Source organism: Ovis aries, chromosome 2 (assembly GCF_016772045.2).
Source record: "Ovis aries strain OAR_USU_Benz2616 breed Rambouillet chromosome 2, ARS-UI_Ramb_v3.0, whole genome shotgun sequence".
Classification (NCBI taxonomy): domain Eukaryota; kingdom Metazoa; phylum Chordata; class Mammalia; order Artiodactyla; family Bovidae; genus Ovis; species Ovis aries.
Genome location: NC_056055.1, coordinates 203,125,887 through 203,142,210, shown reverse-complemented (window position 1 = coordinate 203,142,210; position 16,324 = coordinate 203,125,887). Strand labels below are relative to the sequence as shown.

At 45.8% G+C, this 16,324-nt stretch overlaps 1 protein-coding gene across 6 annotated transcripts in view; it reads right to left on the bottom strand.

Moving 5' to 3' along the window:
- LOC101102548 (aldehyde oxidase 2) overlaps positions 1-16,324 on the bottom strand; it is an 86,278-nt gene that overhangs the window by 52,580 nt on the left and 17,374 nt on the right. For 5 of the 6 annotated variants that reach the window (XM_060410192.1, XM_042244943.2, XM_027965072.3 and 2 more), the window contains 4 exons: positions 15,387-15,531; positions 13,895-13,987; positions 4,147-4,298; positions 2,457-2,550 (listed from right to left, as the gene is read on the bottom strand). In XM_060410192.1, the coding sequence (XP_060266175.1) occupies positions 2,457-2,550; positions 4,147-4,298; positions 13,895-13,987; positions 15,387-15,531 (484 nt within the window). The remainder of the gene's footprint in view (positions 1-2,456; positions 2,551-4,146; positions 4,299-13,894; positions 13,988-15,386; positions 15,532-16,324) is intronic. The other variant, XM_060410190.1, reaches the window with a different exon arrangement.

The following is a 16,324-nucleotide window of genomic DNA, read 5'->3' as shown; positions in this document are numbered from 1 at the left end:
GGGTGGTGGCAGCTTCATGACATTTACTTTTTTTTTGGTCGCTCTGTGGATCTTGTGGGGTCTTAGTTCCCTGACCAGGGCTTAAACCCAGACCCCAGCACTGGAAGCACCAAGTCCTAACCAATGGACTGCTAGGGAATCCCTAGGACATTTACTCTTGCTAGCACACATGCTATATGAACTGGGTCTCTTCCTGTCCCCAAGGCCTACCAGACCTGTTTTTATCTTTCAGCAGAAACTGTTGAACTAAATCTAGCTTGTTCAATACTATGATCAAAGTCAGGGCATAGCTTAAGCTGAGAAAGGGTTTGTTTCCAAACAGAGCTCTATTAACTGTATTAACTCTATTAGCTGTTTCCAAACAGCTCTATTAACAGAGCTCAGATTATTGGATTTGCTTTTTGTTTTTGCTGCTGCTGTTGGCTTCTAAACTGGATTATTGTTATTTAGTTGCCGAGCCATATCCAACTCTTCTGCAACCCCGTGGACTGTAACCTGGGCTTTCCTGGTAGCTCAGCTGGCAAAGAATCTGCCTGCAATGCGGGAGACCTGGGTTTGATCCCTGGGGTGGGAAGATCCCTTGGAGGAGGCCATGGCAATCCACTCCAATATTCTTGCTTGGAGAAACCCCATGGATAGAGGACCCTTGCAGGCTACAGTCCATGGGGTCACAAAGAGTTGAGCACAACTCAGCGATTAAGCACAGTACAGGACTGTAAGCCTGACAGGCTCCTCTGTCCATAGGATTTCCCTGGCAAGAATACTGGAGTGGGTTGCCATTTTCTCCTTCAGGGTATCTTCCCAACCCAGGGATGGAACCCAAGTCCTCTGCATTGGCAGGTGGATTCTTTACCACTGGGCTCCTGGGAAGCTTTCTAAGCAGGATACCCATATCTTTAAAGGAATGTGAACAATTTACAAAACCTCCTTTCAGCCCCATTGTCACCACATGGTGGTGATGGTTAGAGCAGTCCCCTCTGGCTTTAAAAAGTGGCTGTGGCTCCACGGGAAATGTGTGAGGAGATTGCAGCCCAGCAAATCTGACGTGCGTTCAGGTCCAGGAACAGCAGTGAGATGCTGATTGGAAGGTAGGTGTGGCCGAGACAGAGGAAGGTAGACCCCAGAGGGGCTCTTGTGGACCTGGGCCTCCCTCCTGGGGTGCCAGCTAGCTACTGGCCTCATTGGAGCTGGGCTGAGTGCAGATTGGAGGTGGCTTTGGCAGAGCTGGGAAAACAGAGATCTTGAGCCAAAGGTGACGACCAACATCTCAGCAGAGGAACACAGCTAGCACCGCTAGTCCTAAAGTAGAAGGCCCTGCTTGGGGGCCAGGCCATCTTTGCTATCCTGATGCCCCAGAGCCTTGGCTTCCTCTCCCTTAGTCTTCAGGGTTCAAGATGGGGTGATCCTGGACTACAGGCTTGGCGGAGCCAGCAAAACAGCTGACGGGGTCCTTCAGGGCTGAGGAATTTCCTCTCCTGGGCCCCACATGAAGCTGAATAGGAGTGTGAGGGCTTTTCCTTCACCAGCAGGTCCCTCCCAGGATTTCTCAGTTCCCACCCATCAGGGACCAGACTGTGTCAGCCAACAATTCCCTGGGGAGGCTTATGATGCTGGTGAGATAATTCCTGGTTGGCCACACCCTGGAGTTCACAAGGGGCAGTGTGACTGCTCCCTTGCACTCCAGTTCCCTGGGTCCAACTCAGCTCATGTGAGGGTATTTGATGGGTGTGGGGGAGAGAGGAGGGGAGAGATGGAAAGTGGGGAGTTAGAAGACCTGGGGAGGTGGTTGGTGGTGAAGAGGCAAGCATGCCCATTGGGAAATCAAGGCAGGCTGGATTCCCATCCTTCACCCTCTACTGCAAGCGACTTCAGCTAGGGGCGTTGGACAAATTAGATGTGTTGTGTAAAGTATCCAGCAGAGCCTGGAACAAGCAGCATGCACTGGATGGGAGTGTCAGCCTCTTTGGAGCAGCCAGAGCCAGTGTGGGGGCTGAGCATCTTGGGGAGGCAAGGGTGGAATACCCTGGAGCAGCCCTCAAGGACTGCCCTTCTCAGCCAGCATGCAAAATGTTGCTAGCCTTCCTCCTGCCCCCAAGGGCCCCACAGTGTCCCTAGCGTGTCCTCACTAGACTTGTGACTTCTTACACAGCAACTGGAGAGGGGCCATGAGGAGGAGGAGGAGGAGCAAGTGGTCCTCTGGTCACAGAGAGGCTCTAGTCGGCCTCGGCACACAGCCCTGGCTGCTGCGGGCTGGCTGAGCTGTGGTTGGGGCTGGGTGTCGTGTGTATGTGGCGGGTGGTACAGAAGGTGCCATCCCCTGCGTGAGGAGACTTCTGCCAGGATCCTGAGCTCCCCATGGTGGACTGAGAGCCAGAGACATGGGCTCTGACATAGCACCTCCTAAAACAGAGACAGAAACACTGCAGGTGCTGTTCAGAGGGTTCTGGGTAGCTTACCTTCTGATGTTAGATTGAGGGTAGCGTTGCCCACAGCCAGAATTGGGTTCAGATCTGAGTAGCTGTGCCGGCTTATAATATGACCCCCTAAGGACTAAGGAGAGAGACAGCCTCAGTCATCCGATCCCTCAAATTTGAGCCCCCCGCCTCTCCCGGCACCTGCTCATGGTCCTCCCTGGTAGGTGACAGGGTCGAGAGGAGTCTTGGCCTCCTCTGCAGATGAGACTCAGTTCAGATACCGTGAGAGGTCCCCACCCACCCACGACTCTGGATCGGGTGAGGAATGGATGGTAACAAGCACTGAAGGGCATGTGGTGTGTTTCACCTGATGTCTCACCCCTTCATGCATATTTCCTCACTCAGTCCTCACAACAACTCAGTGAGGTGAGGCCACTGTCCCCCTTTAACAGACGAAGACACGGGGGCACAGAGGAATTATTAAACTTGATTGAGATCTCCCAGGAAGGAAGGGGCAGACGGGGATGCAAAGCCAAGCACTGAGGTGCAGCGGCCAGTTCTGGGCCACTCCTACTCAGGTGGTGCAGATGGCCACAGTGCTGGCTACAAAAGTAGCCGCGGTGCTGCCTTGGGATCTCAGCCTTATCTCGGGGCCTCCTGAATTGCTGGACTTCCCGGGGGCCATGTTTAGGTGCCGGGCATCTATCACTGAGTCTCCCTTTTCCGCTTCTTGAGAGACTCATCTTGGATCTGGTTAAGCTTATAGCATCTCAGAACATGTCAGGGAAACGACCAGCCATTCAGCTCAGTATTCTCCTTCCCACTTAGTGCCAGACTCTACAGTGACCACCCAGGTTGCCGGTGATCTGGGCTGGAACATGGGTGAGGGCACGGAACTCCCAGTACTCTATGAACAGCTTAATTTTAAAGCTCTTGTTTCCACTGGGCTAAAATCTACACCCCTGGTTTCTCACCTATCGGTCATACTTCTACTCTTGGTGATCATATGAAATATATCACACCTCTTCTCAGGAGTCTAGAAATATCTGAAGCCAGCTTTCATGACGCCCCACCACTCCTCTCTTTGCAGTGGTTTCCAACCCCTTACTCTCCCAGCACCATCTCCTCACCAGGCTCCAGGGTGTCAGACAGAACCCATGACAGGGAATCATTTGGAATCAACTGAAGAGCTTTTTCAATAGAAACCTGTTCTCCCTCCTTTCCCCGTATCCTAAGAATTTCTAATACATCATTCGGGGGTATGTAAGGGAAGGGGTCATGTGAATTTTGAAGATCTACATCTGGATTCATCTGAGGTTGAATCTACCGACCCTGGAGTCTGCCTCCCTGTTCTGAGCGTTACCGTCTAGCGGCGGTCTGAACAGTCTGGGCTGGGGGAGGCTACCCTCCTTGTTTTGGGTGTTTCACTTCTGCAGTCCACGGGGTTGCAAAGCGTAGGACATGACTTAGCAACAACAATGCAGCCTAGGATGAAATTAGTTTCTCTGAAGGTCTTATCATGAAATTAGTGAAACCATGACATTCTTTTCCCACTTATATTGCTACTTAGCTATACGACTGAATAATGTTTGCTATATTAAATGTTTATTGCGCTGTCATTTCAATCTGCTGAGACCCATGTGCACACTGATTCTGCCAATGCCTATTTCAACACTTTGCTGAGATTAAGAGATAGGCGTAGCAGGCCTCGTGATGGGCCCAGAGGACATACAGCCATGTTCCGGATCTGCTGGCCGGCCAGACTCTTCAGGTGCTTCAGCAGCGCTCGGTACGTCTGGGTCTTCTCCTCTGGGAGTTCGGAGACCCTCTCAGCCAAGATGTCCTTGACGTGGGCCAGGCTGCAGCCAGCACCTATTGTCAGTCCTGGAAAGCAGGAATGACGGTAACAACTGGCAGGAGGCAGACTCTACTAGAATGTTCCATGACCCCTTTCTGACTGACCACAGTGAGGCTATGCCAAGCTGTTTTGTGATTAAGGGGGATAAAACTGATAGCATTAAAAAAAGTCAAAGGTCTTTCAATTGCCAAGGTCATTGTGTAAATCAACAGTGCCTCCACTGCTGATTTGCCCCTCTATAGGTGGCTTTGATATTCAAAATCTTCAACACCAGTTCTAGGAGGGACACCAGCCAATCGGAATGAATACAGTCCATACAAGGAGCTGCCTCCGTTATTACTTTGGGTGTTGTTGAGTGTGGGAGAGTGGGGTTCCCAGGGAGGGGCTAGAGAGTCAGGAGAAATGGGAGAGCATCCTGGGATCAGGGCAATACTACTTGCTACTGCTAAGTCGCTTCAGTCGTGTCCGACTCTGTGCGACCCCATAGATGGCAGCCCACCAGGCTCCCCCATCCCTGGGATTCTCTAGGCAAGAACCCTGGAGTGGGTTGCCATTTCCTTCTCCAATGCATGAAAGTGAAAAGTCAAAGTGAAGTCGCTCAGTCATGTCTGACTCTAGCGACCCCATGGACTGCAGCCTACCAGGCTCCTCTGTCCATGGGATTTTCCAGGCAAGAGTACTGCTTGCTAGTCCCTGCAATAAAGCCTTTTCTCTTTGCAAAACAAAACAAAACAAAAAAACAAAACAAAACAAAAGAAACTACTATTCGCTAGCTGGCAAGGAAATAACTCAGAATTTAAAAACTGTTGCAGGCTTTCCCTGCAACAGTGTATAAGAATCTGCCTGCCGTTGCAGGGGACATGGGCTCTACCCCTGATCTGGGAAGATCCCGCATGCTGTGGAGTAACTAAGCCCCTGTGCAGCAACCACTGAGCCCATGCTCTAGCGCCCTCATGCCTAGAGCTGTGCTCCGCGACAAGGAAAGCTGCTGCAATAAGAAGCCTGTGCACTGCGGCTGGAGAGTAGCCCCTACTCGTCACAACTAGAGAAAAGCCTGTGCACAGCAATGAAGACCCACCGCAGTCAAAAGAAAAATCAATAAAAAATATATAAAAAGAAAATGGCAAATATTTATATACAAAAAAATGGAGAAGGCAATGGCACCCCACTCCAGTACTCTTGCCTGGAAAATCCCATGGATGGAGGAGCCTGGTAGGCTGCAGTCCATGGGGTCGCTAGAGTCAGACACGACTGAGTGACTTCACTTTCACTTTTCACTTTCATGCATTGGAGAAGGAAATGGCAACCCACTGCAGGGTTCTTGCCTAGAGAATCCCAGGGACAGGGAAGCCTGGTGGGCTGCCATCTATGGGGGTCACACAGAGTCGGACGCAACTGAAGCGACTTAGCAGCAGCAGCAGCATATATTTAAAAAAGCTGTTGCAGCTGTACTTGTGAGTATTGATATCGATAGTCGCATGGGCTCTGGGTTTCTCTGTAGTAGGGATGTAAAGGATTCAGCTCAATCTTTGAAAATGAAGAAGTCACCCAAACCATCAGAAGGTGACTTAGTTGGCCTTGAAAAATTAATCTTCAACTTCCCCAGGGGTTTGTGGAATGAGTCACTAACACATAGGGTATGATTTGGTCACTTCCAGGGCTGGGTTCTAACTGCTGTTAGTCTGTTTTGTTTTTTTTTAAGCAGGTTGCAGACTGGGCTTTGATTTTTCTCTTATGGATTAACGTTGGAGAATATTTCACTCTCCCACATAATTTTATTTTAATTAATATTAAAAATGATCTCTTCGTTTCAAAGGCAAACCATTCAACATCACAGTAATCCAAGTCTATTCCCCAACTAGTAATGCTGAAGAAGATGAATGGTTCTATGAAAACCTACAAGACCCTTTAAAACTAACACCCAAAAAAGATGTCCTTTTCATTATAGGGGACTGGAATGCAAAAGTAGGAAGTCAAGAGATACCTGGAGTAACAGGCAAATTTTGCCTGTGAGTACAAAATGAAGCAGGTAAAAGGCTAACAGAGTTTTGCCAAAAGAATGCACTGGTCATACTCTACACATGGACATAGCCAGATGGCCAGCGCCAAAATCAGATTGATTATATTCTTTGCAGCCAAAGATAGAGAAGCTCTATACAGTCAGCAAAAACAAGACTGGGAGCTGACTGTGGCTCAGATCATGGACTCCTTATTACCAAATTCAGACTTAAATGGAAGAAAGTAGGGAAAACCACTAGACCATTCAGGTATGACCTAAATCAAATCCCTTACTATTATACAGTGGAAGCGAGAAATAGATTCAAGGAATTAAATCTGATAGACAGAGCACCTGAAGAACTATGCACAGAGGTTCGTGACATTGTATAGGAGGCAGTGATCAAGACCATCTCCAGGAAAAAGAAATGCAAAAGGGCAAAATGGCTGTCTGAGGAGGACTTACAAATAGCTGAGAAAAGAAGAGAAGCTAAAGGCAAAGGAGAAAAGGAAAGATATACCCATTTGAATGCAGAGTTCCAAAGAATAGCAAGGAGAGATATAAGATATAGGTAGAGATACCAAGGGAACATTTCATGCAAAGATGGGCTCGATAAAGGACAGAAATGGTATGGACCTAACAGAAGCAGAAGATATTAAGAAGAGGTGGCAAGAATACACGGAAGACCTGTACAAAAAAGATCTTCACAGCCCAGATAATCACGAAGATGTGATCACTCATCTAGAGCCAGACATCCTGGAATGTGAAGTCAAGTGGGCCTTAGTAAGCATCACTATGAACAAAGCTAGTGGAGGTGATGGAATTCCAGTTGAGCTATTTCAAATCCTGAAAGTGATGCTGTCAAAGTGCTGCACTCAATATGCCAACAAATTTGGAAAACTCAGCAGTGGCCACAGGGCTGGAAAAGGTCAGTTTTCATTCCAATTCCAAAGAAAGGCAATGCCAAAGAATACTCAAACTACCGCACAATTGCCTTCATCTCACACACTAGTAAAGTAATGCTCAAAATTCTCCAAGCCAGGCTTCAGCAATACATGAACCGTGAACTCCCTGATGTTCAAGCTGGTTTTAGAAAAGGCAGAGGGACCAGAGATCAAATTGCCAACATCCGCTGGATCATTGAAAAAGCAAGAGAGTTCCAGAAAAACATCTACTTCTGCTTTATTGACTATGCCAAAGCCTTTGACTGTGTGGATCACAATAAACTGTGGAAAATTCTGAGAGAGATGGGAATACCAGACCACCTAACCTGCCTCTTGAGAAACCTATATGCAGGTCAGGAAGCAACAGTTAGAACTGGACATGGAAGCTGAAGCTCCAGTACTTTGGCCACCTCATGCGAACTAGACTGGTTCCAAATAGGAAAAGGAGTACGTTATAAGGCTGTATATTGTCACCCTGCTTATTTAACTTCTATGCAGAGTACATCATGAGAAATGCTGGGCTGGAAGAAGCACAAGCTGGCATCAAGATTGCTGGGAGAAATATCAATAACCTCAGATATGCAGATGACACCACCCTTATGGCAGAAAGTGAAGAGGAACTAAAAGCCTCTTGATGAAAGTGAAAGAGGAGAGTGAAAAAGCTTAAAGCTCAACATTCAGAAAACAAACATCATGGCATCCGGTCCCATCACTTCATGGGAATTAGATGGGGAAACAGTGGAAACAGTGTCAGACTTTATTTTTGGGGGCTCCAAAATCACTGCAGATGGTGACTGCAGCCATGAAATTAAAAGATGCTTACTCCTTGGAAGAAAAGTTATGACCAACCTAGATAGTATATTCAAAAGCAGAGACATTACTTTGCCGACTAAGGTCCGTCTAGTCAAGGTTATGGTTTTCCAGTAGTCATGTATGGATGTGAGAGTTGGGACTGTGAAGAAGGCTGAGCGCCAAAGAATTGATGCTTTTGAACTGTGGTGTTGGAGAAGACTCTTGAGAGTCCCTTGGACTGAAAGAGATCCAACCAGTCCATTCTAAACGAGATCAGCCCCGGGATTTCTTTGGAAGGAATGATGCTGAAGCTGAAGCTCCAATACTTTGGCCACCTCATGCAAAGAGTTGACTCATTGGAAAAGACTCTGATGCTGGGAGGAATTGGGGGCAAGAGGAGAAGGGGACGACAGAGGATGAGATGGCTGGATGGCATCACTGACTCGATGGACGTGAGTCTGAGTGAACTCCGGGAGTTGGTGATGGACAGGGAGGCCTGGCGTGCTGCAATTCATGGGGTCGCAAAGAGTTGGACATGACTGAGGGACTGAACTGACTGAACTGAACTGATAAGATCTATATCTATATCTTATATAAGATATAAGATCTTATATATCTTATATATATATATAAGATATAAGTGAGCAATGCAAAGGAATAGAGGAATACAATAGAATGGGAAAGACTAGAGATCTCTTCAAGAGAATTAGAGATACCAAGGGAATATTTCAGGCAAAGATGGGCACAAAAAAGGACAGAAATGGTATCTAACAGAAGCAGAAGATATTAAGAAGAGGTGGCAAGAATACACAGAAGAACTATAAAAAAGAAAGATCTTCATGTCCCAGATAACCACAATGGTGTGATCACTCACCTAGAGCCAGACATCCTGAAATGCCAAGTCAAGTAGGCCTTCATCACTACAAACAAAGGTAGTGGCGGTGATGGAATTCCAGATGATCTATTTCAAATCCTAGAAGATGATACTGTGAAAATGCTGCACTCAATATGCCAGCAAATCTGGAAAACTCAGCAGTGGCCCCAGGACTGGGAAAGGTCAATATTCATTCCAATCCCAAAGAAAGGTAATGCCAAAGATTTCTCAAACTACCACACAATTGCACTCATCTCACACACTAGCAAAGTAATGCTCAAAATTCTCCAAGCCAGGCTTAAGCAGTACGTGAACCATGAACTGGATAGCTGGATTTAGAAAAGGCAGAGGAACCAGAGATCAAATTGCCAACACCTGCTGGATCATCGAAAAAGCAAGAGAGTTCCAGAAAAGCATCTACTTCTGCTTTATTGACTACACCAAAGCTTCTGACTGTGTAGATCACATTAAACTGGAAAATTCTTAAACAGATGGGAATATCAGACCACCTGACCTGCCTCCTGAGAACTCTACATGCAGGTCAAGAAGCAACTGTTAGAACTGGACATGGAACAACAGACTGGTTCCAAATTGGAAAGGAGTATGTCAAGGCTGTATATTGTCACCCTGCTTTAATTTATATGCAGAATATATGAGGAATGCTGGGCTGGATGAAGCACGAGCTGGAATCAAGATTGCTGGGAGAAATATGAATAACCTCAGATATACAGTTGATACCACCCTTATGGCAGAAAGCAAAGAGGAACTAAAGAACCTCTTGATGAAAGTGAAAGAGGAGAGTGAAAAAGCTGGTTTAAAATTCATCATTCAAAAACTAAGATCATGGCATCCGGTTCCATCATTTCATGGCAAGTAGTTGGGGAAACAATGGAAACAGTGAGAGACTTTATTTTTGGGGGATCCAAAATCACTGCAGATGGTGACTGTAGCCATGAAATTAAAAGATGCTTGCACCTTGAAAGAAAAGCCATGACCAACCTAAATAGCATATTAAAAAGCAGAGACATTACTTTGCCAACAAAGGTCCGTCTAGTCAAAGCTATGGTTTTCCAATAGTCGTGTATGGATGTGAGAGTTGGACTATAAAGAAAGCTGAGTGCCAAAGAATTGATTCTTTTGAACTGTGGTGTTGCAGAAGACTCTTGAGAGTCTCTTGGACTGCAAGGAGATCCAACCAGTCCATTCTGAAGGAAATCATTCCTGAATATTCATTGGTAGGACTGATGCTGAAGCTGAAACTCCAATACTTTGGTCACCTGATACGAAGAACTGACTCATTGGAAAAGACTCTGACGCTGGGAAAGATTGAAGACGGGAGGAGAAGGGGCCAACAGAGGATGAGATGGTTGGATAGCATCACCAACTCAATGAACATGAGTTTGAGCAAGCTCCAGGAGTTGGTGATGGACAGGAAAACCTGGAGTGCTGCAGTCCATGGTACCACAAAGAGCTGGACATGACTGAGCGACAGAACTGAGAAATGAACTTGGTGCAATACATTCCCAGTCCTATCAACATACCCACATAACTAACATCCCCTGTTGGTTCAGTGATCATAGTTAATCTAATTGATTAGCAAAACTACTAGCTGCTTCTTATTATCTATATGCTAAGCAAATCTTGAAAGTGAAAGTGTTAATCACTCAGTCGTGTCCGACTCTTTGCGACCCATGGACTGTAGCCCACCAGGCTACTCTGTCCATAGGATTCTCCAGGCAAGAATACTGGAGTGAATTGCCATTTCCTCCTCCAGTGGATCTTCCTGACCGAGTGATCAGACGTGGATCTCTTTCGTTGCAGGTGAATTCGTTACCGTCTGAGCCATCAGGGAAGCCCACAAGCAAATCATGCCTAAAAGTAACTATACTGCTCCTCTACCTGGAGTGTCTTTCAGCTTAGAGTCCATACCCCGTTTCTGCATCAGTATCTCATAAAAGGCACACGGGATCTGGTCCCATCGGTGATTGTCTATTGCTTCCCATCACCACAAGTTCCAGTAGAGCTTTAACTTCCTCAAAATCTTGCCTTCCTTTTGCCTGCAGGGGCACTGGGCAGACCATGCTTGTTTCCTACCATACCATTCCTCCTATCATATGGATCCAGAGCCATATTAGTAGAGAAGAAATCAGAGACAAAGATTTTTATCTGGTTATGGTCAGCAGCATCACAGACTGGCTCGACCATCCGTTACTTGACATAGATAGAAAAGGGAAGTTCAGGGACTTCTCTGACGGTCCAGTTGTTAAAACTCCTTACTTTCACTGCAGGGTTTGATCCCTGGTCAGGGAACTAAGATCCCACATGTTGCATGGCCAAAAATAATACATAAAAAATAAAGTGATAACCTAAATTAAAAAAAGGCAGGCAATGCAGTTCAGCCCCAGGGGAGAGTAAAATGTCTGCTGTCTTCCCTATTGCTTAGGTCCTGATAAGTATGGGTTTCAGACTCAGGCTGAGTGGAGACAATCCATTTTAGAGACTTTTGTGTGATTCTTTCCATTGCTCACAGTACCCCCTCACTTTGTGTCAGGCATGACACAACTGTACTGAGAAAATTCTATTTACTGAACTTCTATTCATATTTTATTCCACCTTTGGTCACAAAACCTAGCTTGCATTTCAGGGGTGTTGAAAAGATCTTTATATGATCCTCAGAACATGGGTTTTATTTTAACTCCATGCTTTTCAGAGTTTGAGGGTCTATGGGTTTAAGATGCACTGACTTCCTGTAGCACTTACTATACTAAAGATTTTGAGGGGGGAGGTGGGAGTATATCCAGCCAAACAACTAGGTGACATGGATTAGCACACAAAATGTAAACAAACACAAGCTGTCACAGATATTTATTTCCTGGGGTTGCTGGTGGTGGTGGTGGGGCACAGCTGGCTCCGGTGTAACCCTCCCTTACAAGTGTCCTTCACTCCTCTGGGCCTCAGGAAAAGCTTGGGCATCCTGAGAAAGGTCCCTGGAGACTTCTAGAGGTGACTCACACTTAAAGTTTAAGGGGCCCCAAGAAAAACACGTGGTTAAGATTTTAGAATCTGCCTCTATCTTGCCCGCTGAGTCTAAACTGACAAAGAGCCAGTTGAAGAGCCAGTGGGTTGGGCCTGGGGGGACAGGGAATGGCAGTAACGATGGGAGTTCTGGATTGGACATGGGAGATGCGTGCCTTGGTGACCGGCCACCAGCCAGTTTGCAGACCTTGGGCCAGATCTCTTTCTTTTTGTCCTGGCCCTGTCGGAGGAAATATAGGGGGCTTGGTGGGATGGAGAAAATCTCCCCCTCCTTCAAACAGAGGAGCATGTTTTCATCTATTTGGATTTGTTTGAGGACTGAGTTGTGATGCTAAAACAAGTTTGAAAATCATGGGCTAAACCATGGGCCTGGGGTGGAGATGAGGAAAAGGGTTGTCCTGTCTTGACTGTCTGCTTAAATTATTAGGCACTAATAATTTATTATTAAATTATTAGCCACTGGACCACCAACAGACTTTATTGGTGGTCCAGTGGCTAAGGGTTGTCCAGTGGCTAAGACTGCTCTGCCAAAGCAGGGGGCCTGAGTTTGATCCCTGGTCAGGGAACCAGATCCCATAGGCCACAGTGATGATTGAAGACTGCGAGTCATAGCTAAGACCTGGTGCAGCCAAATAAATAAATGTTAAAAAATAAAAGGGTACTTGACTATACCCCCAAACCATCCACTTTACTCTTCTCTCTTCCTCTTCTCTCCAACCCCAAGATTTCAGATATATCTAAGCACGCTCCCCTCATTTTCTGAGTGGTGTGTGGATGTGCTACTTAAGCGGTCCCAAGGCTGAAGCTGTGAGGCTGTGGTGCAAAACCGGGAAGGGTCCCTGTCCTTGCAAATGGATGGGTCGGGGTCAGGGAAGGCAGGCTTGCTGGTCTGCAGCACAGTCTAAGTTTGGCTGATGATGGTTGAGGCCGGGAAGGTAGGACTCCTGGATGGCAGTGATACTGCCAGGGTGGGTCCCTTCTCCTGCCCACCACGGATCTCCAAAAACACATGATGGCCTACAAGTCAATCTTGACTAAAGCTTTCAGTCCAGCCAACCTCCTTTTTGCCTGAGTTAAGGAAATCATTATGACCACTGCATTCCAAATTCAAGTTCCTGGCCCACTCATTCATTTAGTCTTTTTTTCTTTCCATTAAGTCATTCAGTACATATATGCATGTACCTTAGACAAGCACATGTATGCTAAGAGATCTGCTGGATGAGAGAAGGCGTAAAATAAAATTCCTTTCGTTAAAGGGGTTGCTGTGCACCTTGAAGGCAAAGTCTTGGACATTCCCTTCCTACTCTATGGGTGCCACCTTGCCTGATGAAGAGTCTGCACATAGTGGGCCCTTAAGGATGTTGCAAATGACCGGGGGTGCTTCCCTGGGCAGGTTTCTATCTTACTTGGCCTTTTGCCATTGCCCCTAAGAGACAAGTAGCATCTGAATGCCAGACACTAAGTTAAATACCTCCTGCAAACCTGCCTCCCTCCCTGGAACTGACCATCCAAGTGATAGATAGTACTTCTCTCTTGCTGTCTTCTCATTAAACTGACACTGTGAGTTTATTGCCTTTGCGTCACCATGCCTTTTTATTCTGACCACACTGAGAGGCAGACATGTGGGGTCTTAGTTCCCAGGCCAGGGATCAAACCTGCGCTTCCTGCATAGAAGCATAGTCTTAACCACTGGACCACCAAGGAAGTTCCATCATGGCTCTTTATAGGCGAGAATACTACAGGTGACTACAAGGTCTTGAACGACATCATCCAAATACCCCATATTCTGTACAAAGCTTCTGATAGTAAATTTTCATGGTGGGGGTATAATATCATATCAGAAAAATGTCAAAGAGTTGGAAACAAGCCAGTCAAGATAAAGGTATGATGAAATTCTAAACTATTTAGTGTTTAGTTTAGTGCAAGTGTTTAGTGTAGGGATTGGTTCATGGATATTTTACAAAAAAACCTGGAACTCACCATCGTTTGTTTTAGATACCACATTCAGCTCAGAAATCCTAGCAGGAGAGAGGAGAATTGGGTGAAAATGTCCTTTAGATCTCATGGCAGGTCCTAAAAGTAAATGCAGTACATATCTTAGAGAGGGGGAGTTCGGAAAAAGAAAATGCGGTTTTTTGGCACTGAAAGTTTCTCATTAAAATATTCAGATGCATATACATGTGACAGCAGTGGCCATACACCCTGCCAGGTAATTTTCTAGCACGTGCGCTTCCAGTATACGTGTTTATTTATACTCATTACGTGAATATAAAAATAGGAAATAAAATGGATGAGGGATCCTTAGAAGACTCTAAGGAGATGTGTATAGCGGTATCTGAGAGAGCCAAGACTTGGAAAACACGCCATGGCCTTGAGCAATCGAATGGAGGTGTGAACTGTGCCCTGGGCACAGGATGGACTAGCACACTTATGTGCAACCATGTGGGCAAGTCCCTGCTCAAGAATGTTAAATGCACAAAGCAAACTGTAGAGGAGTAATGCTGTGTCCATCTACTTAAGCGAAGTTCAAAAATATGCAAAACGAAGCAACACATTGCTTAGGAACTCAAGTATATGGGTATAACACGTAAGAAACAGAGACGAGGTGGACCAACACCATATTCAGTCTAGTGAGCACCCCTGAAAGGAAGGGGAGGGGAGGGACTATGGTCTGGGGGGGCCCATGGGGCAAACTTCTTGGTAAAGCTCTGGTTCTCAAAGTGAGTATGGTGAAAACTGGGTATAGATTGTTAATATATCCACCATATTTCATAAAATTCTATTTTAGTTACTCAATACCTAATGGAAACAAAATTTAAAAGGACAAGGTAAATTAAATGATCAACAATCCTTTAATACTGCTGCACACCTCAAGGGGTTACACTGCATACTCCCAGGATCTGTGTATATTGAATTTTGGAGGCTATTTTATTATATGATAATGCTATCATATTTGTATTATACTTTTAATATTATTTATGTAATGTATATATAAAAGTATATGCAGTATATTGTGTTTTTTGCTCAGTTGTGTCTGACTCTTTGCGACACCATGGACTGTAGCCCGCCAGGTTCTTCTGTCCATGGGATTCTCCAGGCAGGAATACTGGAGTGGGTTGCTATGTCCTCCTCCAGGGAATCTTCCTGATCCAGGGATCGAACCTGGGTCTCCTGCATTGCAGGCAGATTCCTTACCATCTGAGCTACCTAGGAATATATATATATATATATATATATATATATATAATATGCTAGTATTTATATACAGTATATATAAAAGGTAATGTATAAATAATTATTATATAATACACAATATGAGTACATTTTATAATACATTATTATACTATAACACTTTTATTAAAAATGATGATGTCTTTATCTTTAAAAAGTAGTTTTCGTAGACTAGGAGACAGGAAGTCCAGTTCAGCACTAAGGCCCTGACGGTGGTGTGAGAACCGTTGTAATCACTCACCCAGTGATGTGTTGCCCAGGATGAGCGGGGCTTCTGGGTGTTTTGCTTTCAGCTCCAGGAGGTCTTTGAAGGTCCCAGGGGAGATCCAAGTAACCCTCTCTCCATGAAAGGTCAGGGTTCGCTTTTCTGGGTCCTCTGCCATTCTCTAAGTGCAAATAACAAAGGTGTGTGCATGTGGGCACATCTGTATTCCTGGGTTATGATAGATTCCAGGTGGAGGTATGTTTCTCTAGAGAGATTTCAGAAGTTCTGGGTTCCCCCTGACCAAAAAGTATTCAGTATACCATTGGCTAATGCTTGAATTTCCATAATTAGATATTTACTCCTTTAGCTTAAGACTTGTTCATGTGTAGTGCTTTGGAGGAAAGTGAAAGTATGAGCTGGCATCTGTCATTGACCCTTCAGTGTAGATTAACTTAGCATAATTTGGAATCATGGCCTTAAAAAATAATAATTATACTGATACTCCTAAATTAGAATCTTCAGTTTTACGTCTGAAATCCAAGCTCACATACCTGAATGAGTGCTCGGTGTCTCTTCTTAGATGTGTAATAGGCATCTCAAATTGAACATGTCCAAAACTGAGTTCTTCATACCCCATCCTCCTCCAAGCCCCCTCAGAAAGGATTCCCTAAAGGAAAAATCCCCTGCTCCTTCAGAGGTCTTCCCCTTCTCAGTAAATGGCCACTCCCCTTTCCAGCTGCCCAAAGCCCTGGAGTCAGCCTTGACTCCTTTCTCTCCCCACACACCACATCACATTCATCAGGAAATCATGTCGGCTCTTCCAGAAGTGTATCCAGAATCCACTGGCTCCTCACCGTGTGCATGCTGGCTGCCTGGCCCAGCACCACCATCCTCAGGAGGGCACAGCTGTCCTAACGGGCTCCCTGATCCTTCTCTCACCCATCCCCAGGCTATTCCTGTCCCAGCAGCCCAAA